Genomic DNA, 27682 nt, shown 5'->3' with positions numbered 1-27682 from the left:
TCTCTCCCTCTCTCTCTCTAGCTGTCCCTTCCTGGCCCGCCAGCTGACCCTTGCCATCCCCATCATCGCCGCCATCCTCTTCTTCTTCGTCATGAGCTGCCTGCTGCAGACAAGTTTCACCGACCCTGGGATCCTGCCCCGGGCCACCGTCTGTGAGGCAGCCGCCCTGGAGAAACAGATCGGTGAGCCTCTGACTCTCCCAGCTCCTCACTCCTTGATTGAGAGGAGGCCTGAGTTTCTCTTCCCGCACCTTGCCAGAGACTGAGGGCATGGTAGTCAGTAAGGGAGGCTGGAGCTGACCCCAGAGTGGAAACCCGTGCTAAACCAGTGAGCAACTGAGCAAGAGACGCTGGCAAGTGCAGGCTGCAGTGGCCACCAGCTTAGTGCTGGGTGCTCACGGGGGCCGGGCGGGCTCTCCACCTGTCTACATGCATGATCTTATTGAATCCCTCAGTGATCCCATGAGACAAGGACTGTTGTTAGTCTCTTTCTACTATTACACTGAGTCTCACAGGAGTCAAGTAGGCGGCCCAAGATCACCCAGTAGGTAGAGGAGCTGGGATGAGATCTCATGCAGTCTGACCAGAATCTCTGCCCTTAAACATTTGTGTACTTAATCATTCTCTCAGCAGACATCGGTTGAACCCCAGTTACGTGCCAGGCCCTCTTCCAGATGCTGATGATACGGCAGTGAGCAAATAGAGGACAGTAATCCCCTGCCCTCTTGGAGCTGACGTTCCAGCAGGAGAAGGACAGTTAACAGTTAAACATCTAGGATGTCAAAGAGAAAAGCAGGGAGGAAGGATGAGAGCTGGGGGGAAAGTATATGGTTTTAAATATGATCAGGGAAGGCTCTGTGAAGGAGGTGACTTCTGAACAAGATTTGAAAAGATGAGGGACTGAGCTGCGTGGGTATCTGGAGGTATCTGGTGTAGGGAGTGGGCTCATTTAGAGTAGGCGATCTGGGAAAGCTTCTAGGAGGAGGTGCTACTTGAGAGGAGCCCTGAATGGTGTGATGGGAGCCAGTAATACGCAGTCCGGAAACAGTGAAAATGAAGCCTGGAGCAGTGGACAAGCTGACGTGTTTAAGGAACAACAGGAGGGCCGGTGTCCTAGAGAGAACCCATGCTCCCAGGCACCCAGACAGCCCTCGATTCCTCCCAGACCCGTGCGAGTCCCCCTGGGAGGCTGGGTGCTGGGGCCAGGACTTTCGTCTTGGCTTGCTGCACCCCAGCTCCTTCCTGGGGAGAAGTGACGTGGCTGTTTACACACCTCAGGGGTTTCCGGTCTGCGGTCAGTTCCTTCCCCTAACAGGGTGGCTTCCAGACAGGCTTTTAAGCATCTAACTGGCCTTGAAGAGACCTGGTAGCCTATAGATGTCAAGAGTCTGAGGTATCCATCCCTGGAAGTTGTTCTGCTGGTTCCCTAGAGCAACTTGGGAGGGTGGGCAGGAAGGGGAAGGAGGTTCTCTTGCTCTTTGTTCTTCCTCTCATTCCTCTGTCTAGGCCTGTCCTTGGCCACACCCTGGGTCGCCGCTGCCTTCCTCCACCTGCACCAGCTTCCTCCCCCCCCCTTTTACCCCTAGGCCCCTTACCACTTGGCTGCCGAGACCTAACTCTGCTCCTTCCGAATCCGCCAGTCTGACCTGAGCAGTCCACCTGACAGCAGGGGAGGCCCTGCTGCCCAGCAGCAGCCCGTTTCTCTTTCTCCTCCCTCCAGGTCGGGGCTCATCCTGGGGCAGGATTATGCTCCGGCTCAGCTGAGCTTGGATATCTGGCCACCTGGAATGCTCTGGCCTGCTGTGAGCGGTGTGGGTGATAATGACAGCTGTAATCCCCATGTGTGGGGAGCGCTTGATCCTGTACCGAGTGCTTCCCATCCATTATCCCCACAAATCCTCCCAGCAGCCCCGCTGTGCTGATGCAGAAACTGAGGCAAGCTGGCACACGGCCAGGGAGTGGACGCACGGAGACGGACTGTGTGCCTTGACTCCCAAACCCCTTGCTTTCTCTTCTGAGATGGCCTCAGGAACACATCTCCAGTCTTTGGGGGCCACGCTGTCTTCATTCTTATGTCTCAACCCAGGTATTCTGTACTCTGAGACGCTTTCATGACCTCAGATGGGCCAGACCTTACGTGACACATTCCTAGAGCTCCTTGTCCTTCTTTTCTTGGCCCTGCCACCTTGCATGGTGATTGTTACAAAGTTGTTGGGTAGGCCCAGAAGCCTCTCCCGGGTCTTGTTCACCTAGTCAACCGCTTGGAGGGTCCAGGGATGTTGGCTGAATGGATGAGCCTCTGTAGAGGCCCTCCTCGATGTCCCCAGGTGACTGATGGAGAGATAGTTGGAACTTCTCCCAATTAGGCATTATGGCTTTAATCATGTATGTGTTAATTCTATATGCTGACTCCTGAGCACAGGGTGAGGAGGTGGGAGGCCGAAAACAAATCTGGTGTGGACCCTGCCTTCTGGTGGTTTCTAGGCTAGCTCTGTCCAAAGTGATCTATGACCACCTGCCAGTGTCCACAAGGTGTGACCACACCTGCAGGTGTGACCAGCTGCCCCAGGTGAGATTAGGCTTTGGAAGAAGATCGGAGAAACCAGGAGTATCTTCGGCCTGGAGGATACCGAGAGGCTTCACGGAGAGACGCCTTGAGTCAAAGCTTAAAGTTTGGGTGGAATTCAGGCATGGGAATATATGTGAAGGGAGCCCTCCAGGCAGATGGACCAGAGGAGGAGAAGGCAGAGCAGGCAGGAGCAGGGACAGGCATGGAACCCCGAGAAGGCCCTGTTGGCTGGAACAGGAGGAACACTTCAGAGAATTAGAGAAGTTCTGGTTGGGGAATGGAGTGGAAATAGTCACTTGGGGCCCTAAATGTCAGGGTTGGAGACTTTCCTTTGAGAACAGCTGCCAAGCCTGGAAAGTGACATCTTTGAGGCCTTTGAACTCTGAAACTTGAACAGGAGCCAGATTTGAGGGGGGGGGGGCAGGAGGTGTCTAATCAGGATGAAATATATTTTCTCAAAGAGGACTAAGGTCACTAAGCTTTTTTGAGAAGGTTGGGGACCAGCTCTGAGGCAGATGGTGCTATTCATGCAAACGTGAACTGAGGATTACCGGGGCCCATGCAAATTGTGGGCTTCTCACTTTGGCCCCATACGCCAGCAACGCCAGCCCAACAGGCTCTAGCCCAAGGCTGCCACCCTGCAAAGACTGTCTGAGGTGGGCTGACCAGCTCCTCCCAGCCTTGTGTCCTGGGAAACCCCTCAGTCATAGGCAGACCAGGGCTGTTGGTCACCCTGGTCTGAGATCTTGACTTGTCAGCTGGCGAGCCATGCAGCTGGGTCACCCTACAGGGCCATACAGAGTCCAGGTGCTCTGGAAAGTTGGAAAAGAGGTAAGCTAACAAGAGGTTAGCCCACAAGAGGTTCCCAGTCTGAAGGGAGACGTTACTCCAAATTGGAGTAACAGACACTGACCTAGACACGTTTACAGCTCACAGAACATGCAATAGAGGCTGCCTCTCCCTCCGCCACCACCCAGCAGGTCACAGAGGCAGCCCATCTGTGCCAAAGTTTCCCCCTCAGGTCCTACCCTGCCTCATTTGCTTGCTGGACTGGCTCTGCCGACCAGGCCCCAGCACCTGGCTTCTCCCTACAATCACAATTGTCTCTCCGAGACCCAGATTTGGCTCTAGCCCTCCCTGGCTTAGAATTTGGGTGACTCCCTTGTGGCCTCAGCAGCATTTCCTGAAGTTTGGGCATTTGGGTCCAGCCTTTATGATTTTTGCCCTTTTTGCCTCTCATCTTGTACCTTCATTTCCTCAGTATTTTCCTTTAAGGGACTTGTGTTTAATAAGGGACTTGTGTTTAAATGTATCTTAACAAGGAAAATTTATATCACCCTTGTAAGCAGAGAGCCTCTTACTCTGAATAGAACATAATCATAAAAACCAAACATAACAATGTTACAAAATTCTTGGTGGTTACAGTTGCCTGCAGAAATAAGGCCTGATCACAGCTCTGAGGTAGTAGAAGTCAATAGTTTTCCCCTTGATGGAGTCACAGGCTTGAAAGAAAATTGAAAAGGGAATAACTTTCTGTTCACATGAATCAGTGTTACGTGTGCTGTGGCCAGGATCATCTTCCACCTTCTGGAAAACGAGCCCCAGGCTCAAGGCCAACCTCAGTCTACCTGCCCCTGCCCCCAGAACCCCCCAGCCAGGCTGGCGCAGTCCGTGCCTGTGTTCACGCAGCCCCCCTGCCCTCTCTCCCCGGTGAGCCCGCCGGGTCATTCCTCCTGATCCGGCCTAATTGGGCCTCCCCTTTTGTTGCTTCCTTGAATACCGCCTCCTGTCCCCACCCCTGGTATCCAGTATAGACACCAGTAATACCATTAATCCACGAGCTTTTCATCTCTCATTCGCATCACTATCTCCCAAGTCTGATAGGGTTATTACCCAGTGAGGAACTGAGGCTCAGAGAGGCTAGGCAGCTTCCTCAAAGTCACAAGCCAGCGAGTGGCCAGGTCAGGTTTCACAATGAGATCAGACCGGCCCCAGAGTTACCGGACTTGACTCAACTGGGCCTCTCATGCCAACTCTGTAATTACTCACTTTACCCGCTCCCTCTGCCCTCCAGCCAAGCTCTTATGTCCTCCAGCCTGTCCCTCAGCGGTAGGTAGGTGGTGGGCGTTCTGTAAACCTCTGGAATGAACAGAAACGGTCAGGCGGGGGTTACAGGGACCCACGGCCTGGGCACTGTAGCTGACCGAGAAGCTGGGGGGAACCACAGCCCTGCATGTGTTTCTTACAGGTGGGGGCAATGGAATGCCAATTGTCAGGACCCAGCAAAGCAGGTGGCAATCCCAACCTTCCTTCGCTAAAGTCTGCTCAGTAGCTCGTGCCAGCTGCCGGGGTCCTTGCCAGCCCCGGGGCTTCCGTCACAGAGCCAGCCATCAGGCTCTGACTGCAGAATGCTGGCCTACCCCCCTCCACTGGCTGCGGTTGGAGTGGGGAGACCCATTGCATGCCCCTGGGTGAGGGGGTAACTTTCAGAGCGAGTCATTGGCTTCTCACAGGTGTTCAGTGAGGAGGAGCCTTGCCCCTCCTGACCACATCCCCAGGGGCTTTCGAGTCCCACCTGCAAGGCAGTAGGAAGGCCTTGCTGGCGTGAAAGGGCCTTTTTACTTCTTGGGACAAAGCCCAAGGCAGAAAGCCTTGGAGAAGATCTTAGATTCCTTTCTGGCAGAGATACCATCTCTCACCATTCTTCCTTCTTTTCTTCAACAAATATTCTCTAGACTGGATGAACAAAGCAAAGGTGGTCTTTTGTCTAGTTTAAAGGAAGCACGAGGCCCAACCTGGGGCTTGAACTCATAACCCTGAGATCAAGAGCCAGATACTCTACTGACAGCCAGCCAAACATACCTCCCCCACCCATTTTCTCCTAATTTTTATTTTAAATTTATGTTTAAATTTCACTTTTTTATAAATTTATTTTTCAAGGTTTTTGTTGTTCCCTGTTTTTTTGTTTTTTGTTTTAATGGGCTCCGTGCCATGGAGCTCAAAGCAGGGCTTGAACTCATAACCTTGAGATTAAGACCTGAGCTTGTAGGGCACCGGGTGGCTCAGCTGTTAAGCATCTGCCTTCGGCTCAGGTCATGATCCCAGGGTCCTGGGGTTGAGCCCTGCATCGGGCTCTCTGCTTGACAGGATGCTTGCTTCTCCGTCTCCCAGTCCCCTTGCTTGTGTTCCCTGTCTCAATGAGTCTCTGTCAAATAAGTAAATAAAAAAATAAAATCTTTAAAAAAAACAAACCCAAGCTGAGATCAAGAGTCAGATGCTCAACCGACTGAGCCACCCAGGAGCCCCAAAATTTTACTTAATTTGATTTGATTTGAAGTAATCTCTCTACACCCAATGTGGGGCTCACACTTAAAACCCTGAGATCAAGAGTTGCGTGTTGTACTGACTGAGCCAGCCAGGAGCCCCTTAAAAATTTTTTTAAAGGAACCATATTTGACTTATCTGCATGTATTTGCCTCTTCTCTCCTCACCTGCCACCCAGGCCTTGTATACTATCGTGACATAGTACTTGGTAGTGTTTGAGAGAATGTTTGGAGGACAAGGATTCTTTTTTTTTTTTTTTTAAGACTTTACTTATTTGACAGAGATCACAAGTAGGCAGAGAGGCAGGCAGAGAGAGAGAGGAGGAAGCAGGTTCCCTGCAGAGCAGAGAGCCTGATGCGGGGCTCTATCCCAGGACCCTGGGATCATGACCTGAGCCGAAGGCAGAGGCTTTAACCCTATGAGCCACCCATGCACCCCTGGAGGACAAGGATTCTAATTCCAGCCCCACCTAATACATACTAAAGCGCAGTCCGTTTCCTCATCTGTAACATGTGGGTACAGACCCCCTTGCCCAGCCCAGAGCATCTGGGCATATCAGTGTACTTTGAAAATTGCTTTTCTCTATGGAAATTTAAGAGGCTGAGCCCTGTGGTCAAGAGCAAGGGGACGGGTCCTGGCTGGGGGCAGGAGTGTGTGGAGGCGGGGTCTGGGGTGGAGGCCAGGTGGTGATGAGACCCATGTCCTGGGTCCGCATGGTCTGGCCTGAGAATAAACAGTGGGAGTGGCTTGCCTTCTTCCCAGGTGGGGGCCTGTCTCCACAGTGGCATCCCTGCAAAGCCTCCTTTAGCCCAAATTGGTGAGTGCATCTGGGGACTCCCTTGCTCCAGGGGGACACTTTCTCTCCCCCGCCCCCCACTATTAGCAGCCCAAGGAAGTTGGGTGTGCAAAGCTTCACTTCCTCTTTCTCCGAGTTCTCAAGAGGAGGAAGCTTGGCTCGGGAGGCCACAGTATGCTGGTCAGAGTCCCCTCCCTGCCTTAGGGCCTGTGGGAACCCAGTGAGGATTCCAGGAAATTTTCTCCTCTTTCTTCAGGTGGGACTGTGGCTGCCCTTCACTCACAGATGAGCTGGGTTCTGAAGTTTGGTAAATAAGTTGTTTGGAATATAAGTTTTTTCATAGAAAGAATGATAATAATAATGGCTCGTGTTCATTTAGCTTTGACCCGGTGCTAGATGTTTTGCTAATAAGCTCCCTTGCTGAGTTCTTGCTTCGTCTTCCTTCACAACACTAGGAGGTAAGTTTGATGATGTCCCGTTTTCTTTTTTAGGAGTTGAGGGCACAGAGAAGCCGCTTGACCCACCTCACGTCGCTGACTGTGGTTGGGCCACGTGTCTGCCCGGCTCCAGATCTTATGTCCGAGCCTGGAAGCCAGCCGTGGGCAGGGATGGGAGTTGGACCTGGGGCCCATGGGGTAGGGTTACAGGTTGGGTCTGGAGTAGCATCAAGAGTTTTGGAAAGGGCTGGAGAATGCTGCATGCTCGAGTGTCCCTGCATGAACTGTGTGGCAGGACTGTGACTCTAGCGCCGGGCTCAGGGCTGTCCTGTGCCGTCTCACTGAGCACTCATCACGGCCCTGTGAGACGGAGATGGTCTTCTCTCCATTTTATGGATGAGGAAACCGAGGCTCCAGGAGGTGAAGGGACTTCCTTTGGTAGCAAGTGGGTAGCAAAATCATGATCCAAACCTAGCTTTGCAGACTCCGGAGCCCGTCTCTTGTGACCCCTCTGAGGACAGCTGTTAGTAAATACTCACCAAGTGCCGGTTCCTTTCCAGGTACTGTTTCTGATCCTTCCATAAGCCTTCTAGGCAGTTACTTGTCTGCTTTTTCAGATGCATCCACAGGCTCACAGAGGTCCTGAAACTTCCCTCAAACTTCCCTCATGGTACTAGCTCATGAATGGAAGGGTCAGGATTTGAACCCTAGGCCTGCCCAAGCCCAGAGCGCCTATTCTCTCTGTGCCCGCTCCTTCATGGTTCACAGGCCCGGGAGGGCCAGTGAATTCCCCATCCCTGCCCTCAGGGGGTGTGCTGTCTAGGTGGTGAGACAGTACCACACACTGCTGTCCAATCACAGCCCCGCAGGGTGCAGGCGCTCTGTGCCAGGCACAAGAGTCCCCACGGCAGCAGTGCTCGGAGAAGCTGCTGGAAGACTGGAGAGGGACCAGGAGAGTCCTGGTGAACAAGGAGCAGGCAGGGGCCAGGGATTGGTTGGAAGAGGGGTAGGAAGCCAAGGCTGCAGGGACTCAGGGAGAAGAGCAGTAGGAGAAAAGCCAGGAGCAGAGGTCGGGCCCAACTGTGGAGGGCTGTAGTGTCACGACAGGAAGTTGTCCTTTCTGTGGGAGGCCATTGAAGGCTTGTAACCCAAAAGGGGTAATTTAGAGAAATGTGGTGTGTGCAAGGGGGGTTGAAGGCAGAGGGGCTAGAAGCAGGGAGCCTTCTGGGGAAGCTGTTTGGTGATAGGGGCCTGGCCTCGGTTTGGGCACTGGGAGGAGAGTGAAAGACTATGAAGGAAGATCTTGACGAGACCTAGCGACTGGCCAGGAAGGGGTAAGGGAGAAGGAACGGTGTGCAAAGGGTCTCCGAACAGTTTCCCTGTCTCTGCCCCTCACTGGCTCTGTGACCTTGGGCAACTTCACTAACCTCTCTAGTCCTGTTTTCTCATTTGTGAACTGAAGGGGTTAGAAGAGGGGCAGGCAGTGAAGGGACATTATCAAGTGTCCACTCTGTGCTAGGAACTGTGTCATATGTTCTTTGAGGTTCTTTCCAGCTCTTGGCTCATGCAGAAATAAGGAACCAGGCAGGATTATATAACACTTAATGTGACACTTTAAAAATGTACAAAAAAGGGGCACCTGGGTGGCTCAGTGGGTTAAAGCCTCTGCCTTCGGCTCAGGTCATGATCCCAGGGTCCTGGGATAGAGCCCCGCATCAGGCTCTCTGCTCAGCGGGGAGCCAGCTTCCCTCTCTCTCTCTGCCTACCTCTCTGCCTACTTGTGATCTCTGTGTCAAATAAATAAATAAAATCTTTTTTAAAAATGTACAAAAAGACCTCCAACCCAAGTTTTGGAAACTTGGGTTCACATCCTGGTTCTTCCAACTTCCTAGCTGGGAGTGGCCTCAAGTATGCACTTCGCCTCACTGAAAGGTCTCCTTAACTGTAACCTGGAGAGGGTAATGATAGCCTTAGCTCCTGGGATATTCTCAGTGCTCAAGAAGACACTATGCACCGTGCTAAGCACGTAGTAGGCACTCAGTGAAGCACTGCGTCTTCCTTCCTTTCTCTTCGTAATTCTGTCCACTTCGTGAGTCTTTGCTTTGTGCTACTTCCTGTATATTAACGAATTTAACCCTCACAACAACCCTATGATGGGGGTACTATTTTTTTTTTTAAGATTTTATTTATTTATTTGACAGAGAGAGATCACAAGTAGGCAGAGAGGCAGGCAGAGAGAGAGGGGGAAGCAGGCTCCCTGCTGAGCAAAGAGCCTGATGCAGGGCTCGATCCCAGGACCCTGGGATCATGACCTGAGCCGAAGGCAGAAGCTTTAACCCGCTGAGCCACCCAGGCGCCCCGGGGGTACTATTATTACCCCCATTTCAGTGATCAAAGAAACAGGCACAGAGAGAGTAAATGATTGACCCAGTCAGACATCTAGCAAATGATATCATTAGGAGAAACGCAGCCAGTAAGAGGTGAGGCCAGGATGCACGCTCCATTCTACCTGTTGCTTCCATTTTACAGGTGAGAAAACCGAGGTTCAGAGACATTCCTTTGACTTCAGCATGTCACATAACCAAGGAGAAGCAAAACCAGCTTTCAGAGTGTGTCCACCATCCTCACACCCCCTGCCCTTTACCCTGGCGCCGGTTTTAAAGAAGAAATGTTCGGGTGTTTAGCTCCATTTTAGACACGCGGTGGTTGGGGGGATGGCAAGCAGCCTAGCAAGAGTCTGTTTGGTAACTGGAATGTGAGACCCAAATCCGTTTGCTTCACTGATGCCTGCCAAGCGCCTGGAATAGTGCCTGGCACCTGGTAGGCCCCCGCGCGTAAGTTAGCGTTGGAGGCACGTGGCCAAACTGGAGGTACCATCTGGGGAGTGAATCCGGTGGAAGCAGCGGCTGGGAGCGTTGCTAAGGGCTCGGGATCACAGGCAGCCTCACGGACTCTCAAAATTCTGTCCAGGAAGGAGCCACTGCTTTGAGGACTTTGGTCCTTTGAGGCCTGGGGGACCAAGAGGCTCAGTGGGTAGAATTGTGGGCTTTTGCCTATGGCGGAGCAGGGTTCGGATTCCTGCTTCCCAGCATCTGAGCTTTGTGACCTCAGACAAGTTACTTAAACCTTTCTTTTTGATACGTTTTCCCTAAAGTGTAATGGGCTTACAAGACGTGTACAAATCCCAAGTGTTCTGTCTGTTGAATGTTCACAAACGGAACACACCCATGTAATCGGCACCCAGATCAAGAAACACTGTATGAGCGGCGTCCCACAAGCCCCCTTGTTCCTCTTTCTGGTCAGTATCGCCCCTCCAGGAGTGACCGTGATTCTGACTTCTACCACTGTAGATTACTTTCAGTTGTTTTTGAACATTTTGTGTTCTTACGTGTGTGGTTTCTTCACTTTACACAACATTTATGAGATACGTAAGTATTCTCTGTGTGGTTGACGATCGTTCATTCTTTGCTGTCTAGAACTCTGTTGTGTGAATATACTACATTTTGTTAATCTGTTCCACTATTGATGGGCCTCTGGGCAGGTCCAGGTTTTGGCTTTTATAGGAGTGTTGCTGTGAACATCCCTGTACATCTTTCGGGGCACATCAAATCATGCACATTTCAGGGTGCCTGGCTGGCTCAGGGCACGCGATTCTCGATCTCGAGGCTGTGAGTTTGAGCCACACGTTGAGCATAGAGTGTACTTACAAATTTCTTTTAAAAAAAATCATGCACATTTCCTGTTGGGGAGATACCTCAGAGTGGACTTGCTGGGGGTGCCTATGTTGAATTTCAGTGGTTGATGCCAAATAGGTTTCCGAAGTGGTTATATGAAATTTCTAGTTGCTTTACATTTTTGCCAATACTTGATTTTTAAATGTTTTTCTTTCATTGTAGACATTCTGGTACATGTGTATAAAAAACATATGATGGTTTTTATTTGCATGTCTCTGATGACTAATGAGCATGAACACCTTTTCAAATGCTTCTTAGCCATTGGATAGCTTCTTTTATAAATGCCTGTTTGAATCTTTTGTGCACATTTGAATTGAGTATTCTGAGCTCTTTCTTACTGACTTATAGGAATTCTTTTATATTCTGGTTACAAATCCTTTGTCCATGGTCAGATAAGCATATTGTAAATATGATTCTGCTCTAAAGGTCACTTTTTCATTCTTTTAATCAATCTTCTTTTAATCAATCAATCTTTTAATCAATCTTCTTTAAGATGAATGGAAGTTCTTTTTTTTTTTTTTTTAAGATTTTATTTATTTGTCAGAGAGAGAGAGTGTGTGCACACAAGTGGGCTCCCTGCAAGGATCCCGATGTGGGACTCGCTCCCAGGGCCCTGGGATCATGACCTGAACTGAAGGCAGACACTTAACAGATTGAGCCACCCAGGCATCCTGTAGAGAAGTTCTTTTTTTTTTAATGTAATCTCTACACCCAACACAGGGCTTGAATTCACAACCCCGAGATCAAGTATTGTACTCTCCACCAATTGAGCCAGCCAGGTGCCCCAAACACAAGATCTTAATTTTGACGTAGTGCAATTATATCAGATCGCTCTTTTATGATTTGCCCCTTAGTTTCAGAAATCTTTGTCTACTCCAGAGTCATGAAGTTGTTCTCTTATTATTTTTAATCCAGAACTTTTGCATTTGGAATGACAATCTGAAATTGAATTTGCATTTGGTGGGAAATGGGGTTACAGAAACATTTTTCCCCATCTGTGTATACACAGTGGACTTAGCCCTGTTTGTTGGGAGAAAACCATCTTCCTTCATGTCACTGTGACTGTGGTGTTGACATGAACCCCTTGATCATTTACATGTCGGGTCTGTTTCTGGATTCTCTTTTCTGTTTTGTTGATCAGCATTTCTTTTTTTTTTTTAGATTTTATTTATTTATTTGACAGAGATCACGAGTAGGCAGAGAGGCAGGCAGAGAGAGAGGAGGAAGTAGGCTCCCTGCTGAGCAGAGAGCCCCATGTGGGGCTCGTTCCCAGGACCCTGGGATCATGACCTGAGCTGAAGGCAGAGGCTTAACCCACTGAGCCACCCAGGCGCCCCGTATCATTAGTCTTGATATCTAGTCATGTAGGTCCTTTAGCTTTTCCCTTCAGGAATGCCTTGGCTATTCTTTGTTCTTTGCATTTCTGTATAAATTTTAGATTGAATTTGTCAGTTTCATTCCCCTCCACCCCAAAAAACATACTGGGATTTTTGACTGGCATTATGTAAATGTACAGGTTGATTTAGGGAGAATAAATCCTTTTCTAATGCTGAGTTTTTTAACCCATGAATACAATATATTTCTGCATTTCATTACCTCTTAAAATTATTATGAAAAATTTCAAACATACAGAAAAGTGGGAAATACAATGAATTTCTACATGTTCACCATCTAGATTCAATAGTTGTTCTTAGTGTCTCTTATTTGTATCACATATACTTAAGAATTATTTTTTCTTTAATTTTTTTAAAGATTTTTTTTTTTAAAGATTTTTAAGTAATCTCTATACCTGCCATGGGGCTAGAACTCACAGTCCTGAGATCAAGAGTCACATGCCCTTCTGACTGAGCCAGCCAGGTGCCCCTGTACTTAATGATTCTTTTTTTTTTTTTTAAAGATTATTTATTTATTTATTTATTTGACACACAGAGAGAGAGAGAGAGAGAGAGATCACAAGGAGGCAGAGAGGCAGGCAGAGAGAGGGGGGAAGCAGGCTCCCCGCTGAGCAGAGAGCCCGATGCGGGGCTCGATCCCAGGACCCTGAGATCATGACCTGAGCCGAAGGCAGAGGCTTAACCCACTGAGCCACCCAGGCGCCCCCTTAATGATTCTTATTAAGGCATTTCATAGTAAATCATAGACATTATAGACACTTTATCCATAAATACTTCAACAGGTATCTTCAAAATCTAGAGACAGCCTCCCACATGGCCACAATTCCTTTATGACAGCTAGAAAAATTAATAGTTCCCAAATTTCTAATATCCCTAAGTCTTCCCAGGGCTCCTTCTCAAAGTAGTGTAAACCCAGCACTGTGAGAGCCAGTGTGTAAAGCTTTAGCACGGGGCTTGGCACACAGCTGCTTGCGGCAGGTGGTTGTGGATCTTAGTATCTGTCCCTGCCTTGGGCCCGCATTTTATCCCAGTGGCTTGTTCCCAGGAAGTGGTTTCCCTAAGGCTTCTCTTGTCCCTGCGAGGCAACAGCGGCTTACCCACCCCCACCCCCCCGAGCTGGCGCTCCTGGATCCAGGCTTGAACATCCCCCATCTTCCTCTCCTCCCATCCTCAGATAACACAGGCAGTTCCACGTACCGGCCACCACCTCGGACCCGGGAGGTGATGATCAACGGGCAGATGGTCAAGTTGAAGTATTGCTTCACCTGCAAGATGTTTCGGCCACCCCGGACCTCACACTGCAGTGTCTGTGACAACTGTGTGGGTAAGTGGGAGGCAGCAGGGAGCCCTGGAGACAGGGGAGTCGCTCTCGGGGGTGGGGCTGTGTCTGAATCATCCAGAGGTGGGCAGGAAGTCTGGTGCACCCAGATTTGCCCTGACTAAGGAGGGGCTGTAGGGAGAGGCGCAGAGTGTGACCAGTGGTATCTTGGCTTCGGCCCAGGATTGGTAGATTCCTGGAATCCCCCAAGATTCTGCCAGAAAGAGAGTGGTTTGCTATCCCGTGGCCTAGGGCCAGCGATTCCACATGACTTTGATCTGATTCCCAGGGTCTGGGAGGGACAAGAATCTGGGAACAGAGTTCGAGCTGATAAGGTGGAGAGGCTGAGCCAGGATTGGAAACTCCTGACCCACTACTGCAGTCGTTGCTGGGGAACCAGAGGCTGTTTTGTCTGGTCTCTGTGCCCGTCAGAGGCCCAGCGGCCCTGACAAGGACTGAGGGTGTGCCCCTGGGAGGCTGTCATAAGGGAAATGCTATGCAGGAGGACCCAGGCAAGCTGAGCCATGGTGACTCTGCACAGTCCCTAGGCAGTGAGCTCCTCACATTAGCTCAGCACTCCCCAAGTGACGGAACAGCAGGGAACACCCATGACGGTAGGCGGGGAGGGGGTGACTCAGTGAGCGTTACTCATCCCCGAGAATCCGCCCCACCCACCCCCTGTGAAGAGTGCTGGCCCTGGTGTGAGGCCTGCAGTGGGCTTGTCATTCATATTCTCACAGAGGACTTTCCTTACCAGTCTGGGCGTGATCCCCTGCCCCTGGGGACATAGTGAGCTGGTGTGAGCTCAGCCCTCTGCTCGAGCCTCTCATGCCAGCCTGCCACAAGTGACAGAGTAGGCCGGCCCCTCCCTGGGCCTCTAGTTCTAGAACAAGGAATGGGGATCATTGGTCCATGTGGCCAGGGTCATAGGCCAGGCAACAAGTACTTTTTTGTGGATCTTTGTACCAGGCACTGCTGGACCCTGGGGATCAGCTCAGTGTGAGGCCAAAACAGGCCCCCTCATGGAGTCTACAGTCGAGCAGGGGTCCTTGGGCAGGCCACTTATTATAAATAAGTATGAAAACACACGGGCTAAGAGCTGCAAAAAATAAGTCACGGGGAGGATAACAGAGCCCTCCCCCGTCTGGGATCAGAGGAGGCTTTCGTAAGGAAGTGGCTTTGTAGCTGAGACATGATATCCATGATATGAGACATGCAGCTTAACCAGGTGAAGAGACCAAGAATGTGGGGCACTAGGAACCTGTGCAGAAAGGTCCAGAAGTGGGGGGTGTCCAAGGACCTGGTGCAGAGAGAGTCGGGAGGAGGAAAACCCCAGCTGTGGCGGGCGGCCTCTAAGCACCTGTGCCGGTTGCGGGCCAGGCACACTAACCGATCTCCCCTGGCCCTTTTCCAGAACGGTTTGACCATCACTGTCCCTGGGTGGGCAACTGTGTAGGGAGACGGAACTACCGCTTCTTCTATGCGTTTATTCTCTCCCTCTCATTCCTGACGGCCTTCATCTTCGCCTGTGTGGTCACCCACCTGACGCTGCGTGAGTGGGGGCTGGAAGTGGGAGGGAGAAGGGAGGGGCGGGCCGGCAAGCTCGGCCAAGTCAAGGGGCTGTGGTCACCATCTCTCTGAGCTGTGCCCTGTCCTGTTTTTTTCTTCCCCAGGCTCTCAGGGAAGCAACTTCCTCTCCACTCTGAAGGAGACACCAGCAAGATATCCTTTGTCAGCTGGTGGGAACAAGGCCCTCTCACTGGGGTGGGTCCCCACACCTCCTGGAAACAGAGGGGAATGGTGTAGAGCCAGTGCTTGTCCTCAAGAATAATCTGCTGTCCCAGTTGCTTCTGCTCCCGCCCAGGCTAGAACTGATCCTCAGTGGCCTGATCAGGGGGCTGGGGTGGCCGAGAACTCTCAGGAGCCACAGTCCCTATCTTCCCTTAAGACACCAAGCTCCCTGGACTGTGTCCTGTGTGGGTTTCTTGGTGCCTGGAATCCTCATTTCCCTCTGCTATCCATCACCCATTCTGCCCTTAAAGGGGCTCCCAAGCCCTCCATAGGGACCAGGAGGTGATCCTGCTGAGAAGTAGTGAGTGGACAGGAAGGTTACAAACTCCCCTTCTTTCTAAGGAAATAGCTCATGGAAGGATAGGGGAGAAAGGCGGGGTGTGGCCAGCTCCCAGGCTCAAGGGAGGCTCCCAGCCCTGTCCCCATGTGGGTCCTTGACCACCCTGCTCACTGTGCTGGAGTTGGTGATCTGCTTCTTCTCCATCTGGTCCATCCTGGGCCTCTCAGGGTTTCATACTTACCTCGTCGCCTCCAACCTGACAACTAACGAAGACGTGAGTAGGGCTGGAGCCACCCCCATGCCTGGGCAGGGTCCTGGGAAGGAGGCAGGGTGAGGGGGCCTGTGGCGGCCACAGTGCACCTGACTCTCGGGCTACTGGGGTCACACGGGCGGAGACGGAAGGCCGCCAGATGTTGCCTTCCAGTGCCCATGGCTTGGCCCTAGGAGACCCAATGCAGGCTTCTAAGGCCCCCACGTGCCTCGGGCCCTTGGCACGGGCTTTCTCGCTAACCCAGAGGCAGTGCTGCCCTGTAAGCCATTACACTGGCCAGCGTGTGACCGTTTCCAGTTCTTTTGGGTTCCTTTTGCCAACTCTGAGGCAGAAAGAAAAGGGATGCTTTTCTCCCGTTTGATGGCTGAGTGACTTGCTCCAAGATCACACAGCTGGAAAGGGACACAGCCAGGGTCATGGCCGGAAGCCAAGGCTGGGCTTTGCTGTGCCCCCACCACACTGCCCTTAGAGCCAGAAGAGCTGTGACGGTTGTCAAGGTATCTGTGGGGCTCCCTTATTGAGGGGGACAGTGAGGACAGGACCATGAGGCTGTCTTGCAGATCTCCACCAGCAAGCATTGTTTGAGCACCCCTTATATGCCTAGCCCTGGGCTGGCCCTGACGTCCCCTTCCTGGTCTCGCAAACAGTAAGAAAGCAAACGAGAGCATCTGTGCCCAGGCCTCCATCACATACTGCTCAGAGGCCTGTGACCAACAGAAAGTACATTTTTTCTCCTCAGCCTCTCATTCTGGGAAATAAAACTGAGCACTCCTGTTGGGGGATCGTGTGCTGGGTGACTGGTACCAAGCAGAAATGACCTCAGCCAGCATCTCCCGAGGCAGTCTCTAGATCTTCGGCATGTTCCTAGGGGTTAAGTGGAAAGATGTGTGATGGACAAATAAGTTTGGAAAACTCTGGGTTAAAGCCAAGCAGGTATCCTTCCTTGCTAAACTCCCCGGGGCCTTTGATAGCTGGCTTCGCGAATCTAGAGACGGGCAGGATTTCATCGAATGCTCCACTGATGGTATCTGAGTTCCCTACTTTTCAAATGAGGACTGAGATCCAGAGAAGTGGCCTGCCCAGGGTCATCAGTGTGTCGGCGGCAGGGCCAGTGTTCGCGGGCAGGTCAGCCTGAGCCCTGGCCCCTTGCATGACCTTCACTTGTGGGTGGCTGGCCAGAGAAGAGAGGCTGCACCCAGAAGGTTGCCTTTGGAGACTTCTCTGGCTGGGCTGTGTTTTCTATTCTGATTAGGGCTTCTTCCTCTCTGCCAGGGCCCCCCCACATCCAGCAGTCCCCCACACTCACTGAACAGCCCGGGTTAAAGGCACATTCCCTCCAGTAATCTATCCAGAACTGGCTTCAGAATTCACCAGTTTTTCCCAGCCTCTAGGAAATGGAAAGCAAATGGAAGCAAAAGGAGGTACCTGACTCAGACCTCCTTCCTGCCGGCAGATCAAAGGCTCGTGGTCCAGCAAGAGGGGCGGTGAGGCCTCCGTCAATCCCTACAGCCATAAAAGTATTATCACCAACTGCTGTGCTGTGCTCTGCGGCCCCCTACCTCCCAGGTAAGCCAGGGTGCCAGAGAGAGGTCGCAGGGCCTGGCCTGGCCAGTGCGGGGCAGCCCTGTGAGTTCACAGCTCTCAAAGAGATTCTGGAAGCAGCAGACCTCTCCTCACACCACAGAAACCCTCTGTCCACCATTCCCTGCAGAGTGCACTCAAGGCGTTTGTCACATAAAAGAATTCTATGTGATTGTTAATCACATATGCTCATTGTAGAAAAAAAATTAAGTGTAAAATATTAAGAAAAAGAATATTAGATATCCTGGTTATCTTATTCGCCAGGGATCACCACAACAAATGTTTTGGCCACCCTTGAGCAACCCCTCCCTTCTGGTGCTGATGGCCTCCATGGTCTCTCCTGGCAGGAAGAGCCCTGGTGGCTCAAGCCCACTGGGCAGTGCCCCTCCGTCTTCACACCAGGGGGCACCAGAGTGCCAGAACAGGAGTTAAGTTGCAGTGGCCCCTGCGGATGGAGACTTCACACACTGTCCACCCGACCCCCCCCCCCGCCCGCTTCTCCTATCATGCTTGCGATGGCAGGGCCAGTAACAGTGGGCGTCTCACTCTTTGATCCTGCTCTTCCCCTTCACCGCAGCCTGGCTCTGTGGCAGCCAAATGGCAAAATGGGCCGCTTGGAATGAAGAATGTATAAGTGTGAATGAAGAGTGTATAAATCCAGTGGCCAAAACCAGGTGTCCAGAGTGCAGAGAGGGCCTTTCTGGAAGGAAAGGGTCTTGAACCCTCAACTGGAGATCAGCTCCCCTTTCTCAGGCTTTGTAGGACTGGATCTTTCCTTGGCTGGGAAATGGACTCTGCCACTCAGCCCCTGGCCTGGATCACTGGTATTGGGCAGGGGCCCTCACGTGTCCCCTCTTGTGTTTTGGAAGCCTGATTGACCGAAGGGGATTTGTGGAGCCCGACACCGTGTTGCCCTCGCCCATCAGGAGCGATGAGCCAGCCTGTGGAGCCAAGCCCGACGCCAGCATGGTAGGAGGCCACCCCTGACCTGGGCTCATACTCGCCACCTGCTGGCCTGTCCACCCCTCCGCACTCACCTGCCGCCCTCCACACCTGCCGGGACCCTCCCCATTCCACCCAAGGGAAGCAGAGCTGCCAAAGACTCTCGTATTTATTTCCCACCCTGCGTGGCTTTCCCCACACTTCCATGGCTGTACCCTCTGCTCCCCAAACCCAAGTTCCCACAGCCTTGGGCCCGAGATGCCCCCCAGCTGATTAGTGGCAGGAGTGACAGGAGAGAGAGGCCAGGGACCCTGAGGCTGCGAGGGGACGTTGCCAAGTCTCTGGCTGTGCCAGAGCAAGCCTCTAGTGAGTGAGGGAGCCGACTGAGTGCGATACCTCCCAGGTGGGGGCGCTGCTGGGCTCTGCTCAGCCCGGGGCCTGGGGGTGAAGCGGGACCCAGGAGCATTCTGCTCTGGACAGCAGGCTATAGAAGATGCCTCCTCTGTGGGCTGCTGTGGTGTATGGGCTCCTTCATTCCTTCTGTGATGATCATTGTTCTTTCTTCTATTTTTGTTCTTGTTTTCTGAATGGAGTTGGCCAATAGGATAGAACTGGGGGTACAGATAGAAAGGGCAGAGGTGGGGGCAGGTGGGCTACAGCCTGTGTCAGAGGAAGCGACACCAGCCAGCCAGGTACCCAAAACCTCAGCTCCTGCATGGTCCTGGGCCGCACGCTAGGAACTGGGGGCCTTGACCTCTCACTACCCATGGCGGGTTTCTCTAAGAGATCCCAGTCTGGCCCCCCATCTCTCTCCCAAGTCAGTTCTTGGACTGGGCGGTTGTACTCATGCTGGCAATACTTGAAATGGGTTTATTAATGCTGGGTATTTTGCACAATTTTATAGACCTCTTTTCTACGTAGCATTTTTTTAAACGGAAGAAGAAAAAAGTCAGCCACGTTGCTATCTGTGTAGTGCCAGGTTAAGGATTATCAGAAGGCAAGTTGGTTTTAATAAATTTATAAGAGAACTTCTGGCTGTGAATGTGTGAGTGTGAGTGTGTGTGTGTGTGTTCGCATGTGCTCTTGTACGAGTGTGGCTGGCTCCCACTTCCCTACATCCCCTAGGCTGCCCCTCTCCCCACCATCCTCCTCCGGTGTCAGCCAGCAGCAGCAGGAGCCGCCTGAGCCCTGAGCCGGAGGCCGCAGGGATCCCGTGCCTTGATCACAGGAGCCCCCTGGGTTCCCGCCGAAACTCAGCCCCCTTCCTCCTGTCTTTGCTTCCTCTTCGGACATTAGGAAGCCTGGGACCTGCCCAGACAGGCTGAGGCTGGGCGTGGTGGATGGGGTAATGGCTATGGGGAGCGGCTGCCGTTCTATAAGCCACACTCCCTCCTCTGGGCTCTGAGTATGGGACCTAGTGCCAGTGCCAGAAGACAGGGAGTCTCTGCCAACTGGAGGACCCCGTCTAGAGAAAAGGGAGGAAAGAGCAGGGTGGTCCAAGAGGCAAGTGAAGTTTGGCCTAAATCTGGGTCAGAAGCTCAAAGGATGTCTCTTCTCTGCTGGAAATTATAGCTTTTTGTCGAAATAGATAGGAAATTGTCCCACCCCCTCCTTGGCCCTTCAGGTGGCCCGAAGCCCTTGGAAACCGATGAGGAAGTCCTCGCGTCTTGCCCTTCCTTGCTGCAAAGGCTAATGGGTCACAGGCAGCTGAGAAATGGCAACCCCAGAGGGTCCCCTCCTCTGGTCCCCTAGTGTCAGGACCCTGGCCAGGCTACAGTGGGGAGGGAGCTGGCTAGAGGAGGGGACTCCCACGTGCCTTTTATTTAAGCCAGTATTCTTTGTTCCTGCTTGTAATAAAATTTTTGTTTTTAAGAGTTGATTTGCTTTGGTTTGGTTTTTGTTTGCTCTTTCTTTGCTGAGGCTCCAACTGGCAGCCAAACTCGGTCTTTCCTGGGGAGGCAGAAGGCAGAAGCCCAGAGATACAGCTCACGTGCTCCTCTCCTGGCTGAGTCTGCCTGCTCAAGGTGGAGCAAGGGGGCGAGGTCCCCATAGGCATGGAAGAAGAGGCCATCCTGGCCCCTCCTTGTCCCCTCCGTTTTTCCCCTGCCTCGGGGACTTGGAGACTCCCAAGTTCTTTTTCCTTGCTGTGTTTTCACTCTGATCCCCAGGGACTGCCCAGCTAAGAAAACGTTTCTGAGACCGTAGTTTCCAGTTTGTGAGTCAGAGCCTCCCCGGCCCCCAGCCCCACCTGGGCAGCAGGGCCCAGACAGACAACTCATAACTCCGGCCCGCCTCTCTGGTATCTCCCCCAGGAGGACACCTGTCAGGATTTTGCCATCTCCTGCACAGCCTGAGGGGAGCTAACAGGCCTCTTTGCAGAGGGTTAGCTGGTAAGAGCGTACCTCCCCCGTCAGCCAGCACTGCCCGCTCCCCTCACACACCATCTCATCCTCATCGCATGCCTCGCCAACCCCGTGGAGCCCATTCATCTGTCTGGTGTGTGGTGTGGTGCGTGTGCTGGCGGTGGTAGGGCCGCCAGGGCTTCCCCCTAAACAGAAGGATCCGGGCCTGAGGGCGGGGCTAAGAGCCCAGCCCAGCTCTGGACTGAGGAAGTAGCTTCATGCAGAGCCGCTCTCCCACTGGAGCAGGAGGTGAAGGGTGAGGTTGGGGAGAGGGTGGCCTTCCTGCTCTGAGGTGCTGGGGCCTGTCCTGATGCTGTCCTGGTGTGCAGGAGCCCTCAGTCACTAACACTTGTGTCCTGGCTTTCTGTCCCTGCTGAGCTCTCTCCTGCTTCGTTGCCTGCCGCCCAAGCCTCGGCCCTTCTGTGGGGAAGAGGCAGGTGCTGGGGTAGCACCTGTCCCCGCCAGCAACGCTGCAGGCCCCCTGCCCTGTCCTCGCGAGCCCGCTAACCCTCTCTCTTCTCCTTCTTTGCTGTCCTGCTGGGATCTCCAGTGTGTGCGGGGGCTTAAGGACCTCCTGAGGACCGCTGCTCTCTGCCTCTCCAGGAGCGGCCTGAGGGGAGCCAGGCACCCGGCCCCTCCACCTGCCTAACCTGTGGCCCATCTGCCACCGTCTGTGCCTACAGGGTCTGCCCCCAAGCCTACCCCACACGTGTGCTCTCCAGAGCTGCCCCCCCCACAACAGGGGGCAGGGGCCGGCCTCTTGGCCCCCACCCCCACTCCATGCCAGCCAGAGTGTAGAAAGCCATATCGCAGCTGTCAGCACAATGATACAATACTATGCTGAAACTTGCCCCCCTTCCACTTCGAGTCCCCTTCCCCAGATCTGTAAGGTGTCGAGAATTTTCAGGAATCCGGCCTTACAGCCTGCCCCCTTCCAGAATCAGGCATAGCTGTAGTGGGGCCGAGCAGGTTTCTTCAAGAGCCTCTGGGGTGTTGGTTGAGGACGCTGCTGAACAAGTTTGGTGACTGTTCTAAGCACAACCGGTTTGACGCTGTTCCCACGGCCCCTCCATCCCCACTACCCTGAGTAGGTAAGATGCAAGGAGGACGCTTGTTCCCTTTGCCCCAGGCGCTGAGGGCCTGAGCTAGCCAGCTCTGACAGCCCGGCGTTCTTCAGAGGACCTCAAGGGAGCTGGGCTGGGCCCCGGAAATCTGCCCAGTCCATGGCTGGGGGCCGCTTGTCTGCTGTCCTGTACCTTTTTTAACCGAAATAAAGATTTCCCTCTTCTTGCCATATCCTTGGGTGTCTGGTGCCACCTTTACTCTGGGGTCTGGGGGTGAGGCCTGTGATGAGTGCGCGGAAGGTCTGGCTTACCCTCACTGCCAGCTTTGTTCTAGTTGGTTAGTGCCATTCCGAGATTTAAAGAGTGAGTGATTTATCAGGGGGTGGGGGGGGAGGGGCAGAGGGAGAGATTCTTCACACTGAGTCCCCGCTGAGCACGGAGCCAGATGCAGGGAGGTCATGACCTAAGAGGAAACCAAGAATCAGTCACTCAACCTACTGAGCCACCTCTGTGCCCCACCTCCCCTTCCTGGAGATTTAAAAGAAGAAGCACAGTAAAGCCAGAAGTGACACGGGAAGAGTAGCCAATGTCCTCTTCAGTCTGCTCTTCTAGAACTGGTCTCAGTGCCAGAGGCCTTCAAGCCTTATGTGACCTCAACTCTGAACAGTGCCAACCCAAGCAGGGACTGTCACCCCTTGCACTGAACCCAGCCCAGGTTAACAATCTCATGGAACCTTCCCTTCCCCCCAGCTGCTGCCCCACATTGAGATACGCACACCGTATGCCAAGAGCTAGAAAATAATTACCGCAGCCATTTAGCAAGCGCTAACCGAGTGCCAGGCCCATTTTTTTTACCTAAACCTATGAGGAAGGTGATGTCAGCATTTTTTTTTACAGATGAGGGAACTGAGGCACAAGGAAGGCACAGGAGTTGTGCAGGGTCTCCCGCTGATAAGGCAGCAAATCGAGGATTTGAACCCAATCTCTGCCCTAACCTCTGACCCCTCTACACTACCCAAGGAATGACTAGAGCTCCTTCAGGATTAGGGCCTCTCAGAGGGAGGAACCCAATTAGAAGCTGTTATTCACGGCCATCAGAGGGCTTAGAGGTGATCTGTGCTGGCCTCCTTGTACTGATGGGGAAACTGAGGCTTAGAGGCAAGATGGGACCTTCCCTTCTCCCGAAAGTCCTTAAAACAGAGTTGGGATGCAGTCCCACAGCCCGACATTCCCTTCTCTTTCCACCAACTCCACACTGTGACCTAGACTGGACTGGTCTAGATGTGGGATACACTAAACAGTGCCTTGAGGAGATTAAGACTCAGGATAGTTGAGTCACTTAAAAGTAATCTAATATTCCCTCCCAAAGGCAACTACTAGAGTGAACCCTTGACTGGATAACTGACTTGTCTTGTTTACAACTAACCAGGGGGAGAAGTGTCATACCTCCCTCCAGTCACTTGTTTAATTTGATCATTCCAAGACTGGAAGAAATTTCATAGGAAGACCTTTTCTGGATTCTAATCACTCCCTCCTGCTGTACTCAGAGTCCTGTCTGTTCTCAGTGGAGCTAGATAGCAACTGGCTGCTGCCTTCTCTGTCATAAGCCTGTGATTATTGCTTGCCTCTTGAACATGCCATGGGGATGGATGCTATATGGAGGAGAGCGGGCAGGATGAGGAAAGCCCCTTGAGCCACAGCCCCGACTCCTGTCCTGCTGACTCAGGCTGCTGACGGTGGAGCTCTGTACCCTGCCAGGGCCTGCCGTCTCCTGCCTGCCTGGGCTCCTGGACTTGGGAAACAGAGGCCTGGAGGCAAAGGGAGGTGTCTGAGACAGGAACTGAGTCAGGATCAACAGACTAGAGCGGGCAGGAGGTACCCTGGCTCCCAGATTCACCCCTAAGCTTCGACAGGTGAAGGGAGGAGGAGTGAAGAGGCTTCCTTTCACTCTTCTCTCTTCTGGCTGTGCTGAGGGCATGGAGCTTGTGGTCTTCACCACCACATCTCCTGGCTTGAGTGACAGGAAGGGAATGCTGCCTTCCTAGAAACAGAGCACCTCCAAAATTCCTAGGCCTGCCAGGCCCTGCCTTCCAGGTTTCTGGTGCTCTGGGATCTCTAGCTTTCCCCCAGGACTTGGGAAAGCCTGAGCTGGATGACTAGTACAAAGGAAGGTCCTTGAGGGCCTCAGGCCTGTGTAGGCCAGAGGAATGTCTGCTGGAGAGGGAGGAGGCAGTGCTGAGTGAGCACATCTGACCATTCATCTGTCTTTCTTCTCCTAAGGACACTCAACTGAGGAGGGTCCAGTCCTCAGGTAAGACTTAGTTGGGGATCCTGTGTCATTTCACAGAACCCAGCCCCATGTTAGTGCTTTGAGGGTATGTGGTTATAATAATGAGATTGGTTGGATTTTTTTCATAGGATAATAACAGTTACCATTCACTCTACTAAGTGCTTTTCCATCAACTTATTTAATCTTCACAACAAACCCCCTTTTACACTTAGGAAGACAGAGGCTTACAGAGGTTAGGTCACTTGTCCAAGGCCATACAGCTTCTAAAAATTAAACCCAGGCGATCTGATTCCAAAGATACTAGGCTATTATAGCTCTTACAGAAAAATAATACACATCTACCATTGAAGAAAATAGGAAAATCAAAAGGAAAAAAAATCACTTGGAATACTCCTACCTAAAGATATGCTCTATTAAATTAGTACTTTAATGCATTTCCTTTCCATCATTTTCTGTGTGGGTGATCCCATCTGAGCAAAGCCTTAGAGATGTCAAGCCTAAATCCCTTCTGTTTCCTTGGAAAACCTGTAGTATCTGCCTAGGCATGCTGCTACTTTTCCTTCAAAGAGGCAGATCTCCTCTTTGGCCCTCAGAGTTCTGGCCTAAGCCTCCCTCCAGGAGGGGAAGGTGGGCATTGAGGCTCCAACCAAGAGGAACCAGGGAGAGAGAGACCTGTGAAATGGCCCTGGCACCCAGATTAAGCTGGCTGGATCCCAGTGAGGGAAGCCCCACCCTTGAGCCCCATCTGAGCTTTGGCTAAGGGTAGGGCAGATAAGGAGGAACCTACCCTCATGGGCAGGGTGCCGACACCTTCAGGTGGAACTCCTGGCTGAATGAGAACAGCATCCCAGCAAACAGGGACAGAAGGTTGGCAAGAGAGAAGCATCCCATCTCTGAGGCCTCTGCCAGGGGCCAAAGGGAGGGCTACAGTCAAAGGGAAGGGACAGGGAAATTTCTAAGAGGCAGGCTGGGGGAGGCAGCACTCACCTGGGACTGCTACCCCATAAAACAAAATGGTATGTGTCACCACCACCTTCTTTATCTCGGTCCTCTCTCCCCAGGTGCTAGCGTCCCCCGCTGGGGATCCAAAGTGGGCTGAGCACCCAAGTGGCCTGCTTCCCAGTCTTTGACAGAGGACAGGCTGAGTCAGGCAGGAAAGCTGGGCCCCCACCCTGTGTGAGCCCCACTGATACATGATGGCAGGCAGCTTGGAGGAGGTAGGTGACCTGGCGTGGAGAGCCAGAGGGTAGGTCCTCAAACAAGTGGCAACAGGCTACCAACTTGAAAGGGAAAATTGTGCTGTGATGGGGAAGGTGTCCAACAAACCTACTGGGTGACTAATTACAAAGGCTGGGCTGGAGCGTCAGGGCCCGCTCGTTAAACACTTCATTAAGTGGCACCCTGAGCCATGCCACCTGTGCATCCTGGGAACTCAGAGGGAACCCTGAGGGGGAGTGATGACCAGGGGATAGAATCACTTCAGGCAGACTCCGGAAGAAGCCTGGATCTCACTTCTAAATACAGCCTGGACCTCATAAGGCAGAGGCTTTGACAGGAGAAGCCAAAGGAAGGAAGTAGGATGCAGGGGGCTTAGTAGCTGTGTGACCCTGAGCAAATCTCATCCCTCAGCATTCCCATCTCTAAAGTGGGAGTAATAGTCAGTGTGTCTCACAGAAACATGGTAGGGAATAAATTCAATCATGGATGTGAAGGTGCTTGGGAAACTGCAGCCCTACCTAAACACAATTATCTCACCTGAACCAAGGTGGGAAATGTACCTGGTAGGATTAAGAACCCGTCCTATTGGGTGCATGGGCTCTAGCTAGGCTGAGGCAGCCAGTTGGTTGAAGCCATCCTTGGCCCCTGGAAGAACACCATGAAGGAGGATCTGATTTGAGAAACTGGGGCAGCTCTGTGGGCATTCATGTAATCGAAGCCCTGAACAAGAGGGGGCAGCCTGGAGCCCGGAAAGGTATCTGTGCAGGTGGGGCCAACGCCCTGCCGATTTCTACCGCCAACTGCCCCTGTGACTCACCCCATAGCCCAGCCTTTTACCTTTAAGGATGAGCCGGAAAGGGTGTGGGGAGAAAAGGAGAGGGAGGCAGGTCCTGGGCCCCAGCCCCGCCCTCTGTCCCTCCCCACCCTTCTCTGGGGCCAAAAGGCAGGCAGAGAGCAGGGGAGGCTCAGAATTCCGCGTTGGTTTCAAGGCAGTCAGTTAGCCCGCCGCCTGCCTGTCTGTCTGTCGCCAGAGCCATGGAGAGAGCCAGTCTGATCCAGAAGGCCAAGTTGGCAGAGCAGGCTGAACGCTATGAGGACATGGCAGCCTTCATGAAGAGCGCCGTGGAAAAGGGTGAGGAGCTATCCTGCGAGGAGCGAAACCTGCTGTCAGTGGCCTACAAGAATGTGGTGGGTGGCCAGAGGGCTGCCTGGAGGGTCCTGTCCAGTATCGAGCAGAAAGGCAACGAAGAGGGCTCGGAAGAGAAGGGCCCTGAGGTGCGAGAGTACCGGGAGAAGGTGGAGACTGAGCTCCGGGGCGTGTGTGACACAGTGCTGGGCCTGCTGGACACCCACCTCATCAAGGAGGCAGGTGATGCCGAAAGTCGGGTGTTCTACCTGAAAATGAAGGGCGACTACTACCGCTACCTGGCTGAGGTGGCCACCGGTGATGACAAGAAGCGCATCATTGACTCAGCCCGGTCGGCCTACCAGGAGGCCATGGACATCAGCAAGAAGGAGATGCCACCCACCAACCCCATCCGCCTGGGACTGGCCCTGAACTTTTCAGTCTTCCACTATGAGATCGCCAACAGCCCCGAGGAGGCCATCTCACTGGCCAAGACCACCTTCGACGAGGCCATGGCTGACCTGCACACCCTCAGCGAGGACTCCTACAAAGACAGCACCCTCATCATGCAGCTGCTGCGAGACAACCTGACGCTGTGGACCGCCGACAACGCCGGGGAAGAGGCAGGAGAGGCTCCCGAGGAACCCCAGAGCTGAGCCAAGCCCGCCCCCTCCCTGCCGCGCCCTGCCCTCCCCAGCACCCCCACCGTGGCAGAGAGGACTAGTAGGGGTGGGAGGCCCGACCCCTCTCCCCGAACGCTCTGCACCCTGCTCACAAGAGCTCCAAGGAGAGGGACCAGCAGAGCTGAGGCCAGCTGGAGCCAGGGGGTCCCGCTCTGCCTGCAGCTGTGGGAGCTCCTCGCCAGGGGTCAGCCCACCCACCCCTGCTCTCTGCACCCCTCCTCCAAACCCCACCGCCAACCGGGCCACCTCTAACCCCTCCTGCCTCCTTCCCACCCCGTTGGCCTCTGAAACTTAGGAATTGAGGAGTGTCCCACCCTTGTGCCTGAGAGCTGGACTGTATGGCAGATGAGTGTGTGAGAGACAGAGAGTGAGAGCGAGTGAGTGTACGACCCAGAATGACAGGGAAAGCATGTCTGCTGGGTGTGACCCTGTTTTCTCTCAATAAAGTTCCCCTGTGACACTC

At 52.9% G+C, this 27682-nt stretch overlaps 2 protein-coding genes across 3 annotated transcripts in view; both read left to right on the top strand.

Moving 5' to 3' along the window:
• ZDHHC18 (zinc finger DHHC-type palmitoyltransferase 18) overlaps window positions 1–20313 on the top strand; it is a 25087-nt gene extending 4774 nt beyond the window's left edge. Inside the window, exons 2-8 of the mRNA XM_047724860.1 lie at window positions 22–182; window positions 13428–13577; window positions 14986–15123; window positions 15245–15293; window positions 15814–15916; window positions 17367–17479; window positions 18364–20313. Coding sequence (XP_047580816.1) covers window positions 22–182; window positions 13428–13577; window positions 14986–15123; window positions 15245–15293; window positions 15814–15916; window positions 17367–17479; window positions 18364–18481 — 832 coding nt within the window. The 3' untranslated portion in view covers window positions 18482–20313. The remainder of the gene's footprint in view (window positions 1–21; window positions 183–13427; window positions 13578–14985; window positions 15124–15244; window positions 15294–15813; window positions 15917–17366; window positions 17480–18363) is intronic.
• On the top strand, window positions 18422–27682 carry SFN (stratifin). Of its 2 annotated transcripts, none has more exons than XM_047724861.1 (2): window positions 18422–18463; window positions 26442–27682. In XM_047724861.1, exon 2 carries the CDS (start codon window positions 26446–26448, stop codon window positions 27190–27192), a length of 747 nt encoding a protein of 248 aa, XP_047580817.1. In that variant the 5' UTR covers window positions 18422–18463; window positions 26442–26445; the 3' UTR covers window positions 27193–27682. The 2 variants fall into 2 exon arrangements, with proteins under 2 accessions (XP_047580817.1, XP_047580818.1); XM_047724862.1 differs by lacking the exon at window positions 18422–18463 and adding an exon at window positions 24196–24213.

This window comes from Lutra lutra, chromosome 4 (genome assembly GCF_902655055.1).
Source record: "Lutra lutra chromosome 4, mLutLut1.2, whole genome shotgun sequence".
Taxonomy (NCBI): Eukaryota; Metazoa; Chordata; class Mammalia; order Carnivora; family Mustelidae; genus Lutra; species Lutra lutra.
The sequence above is the reverse complement of the archived record's forward strand: the minus strand, read 5'-3'. Positions and strand labels throughout refer to the sequence as shown.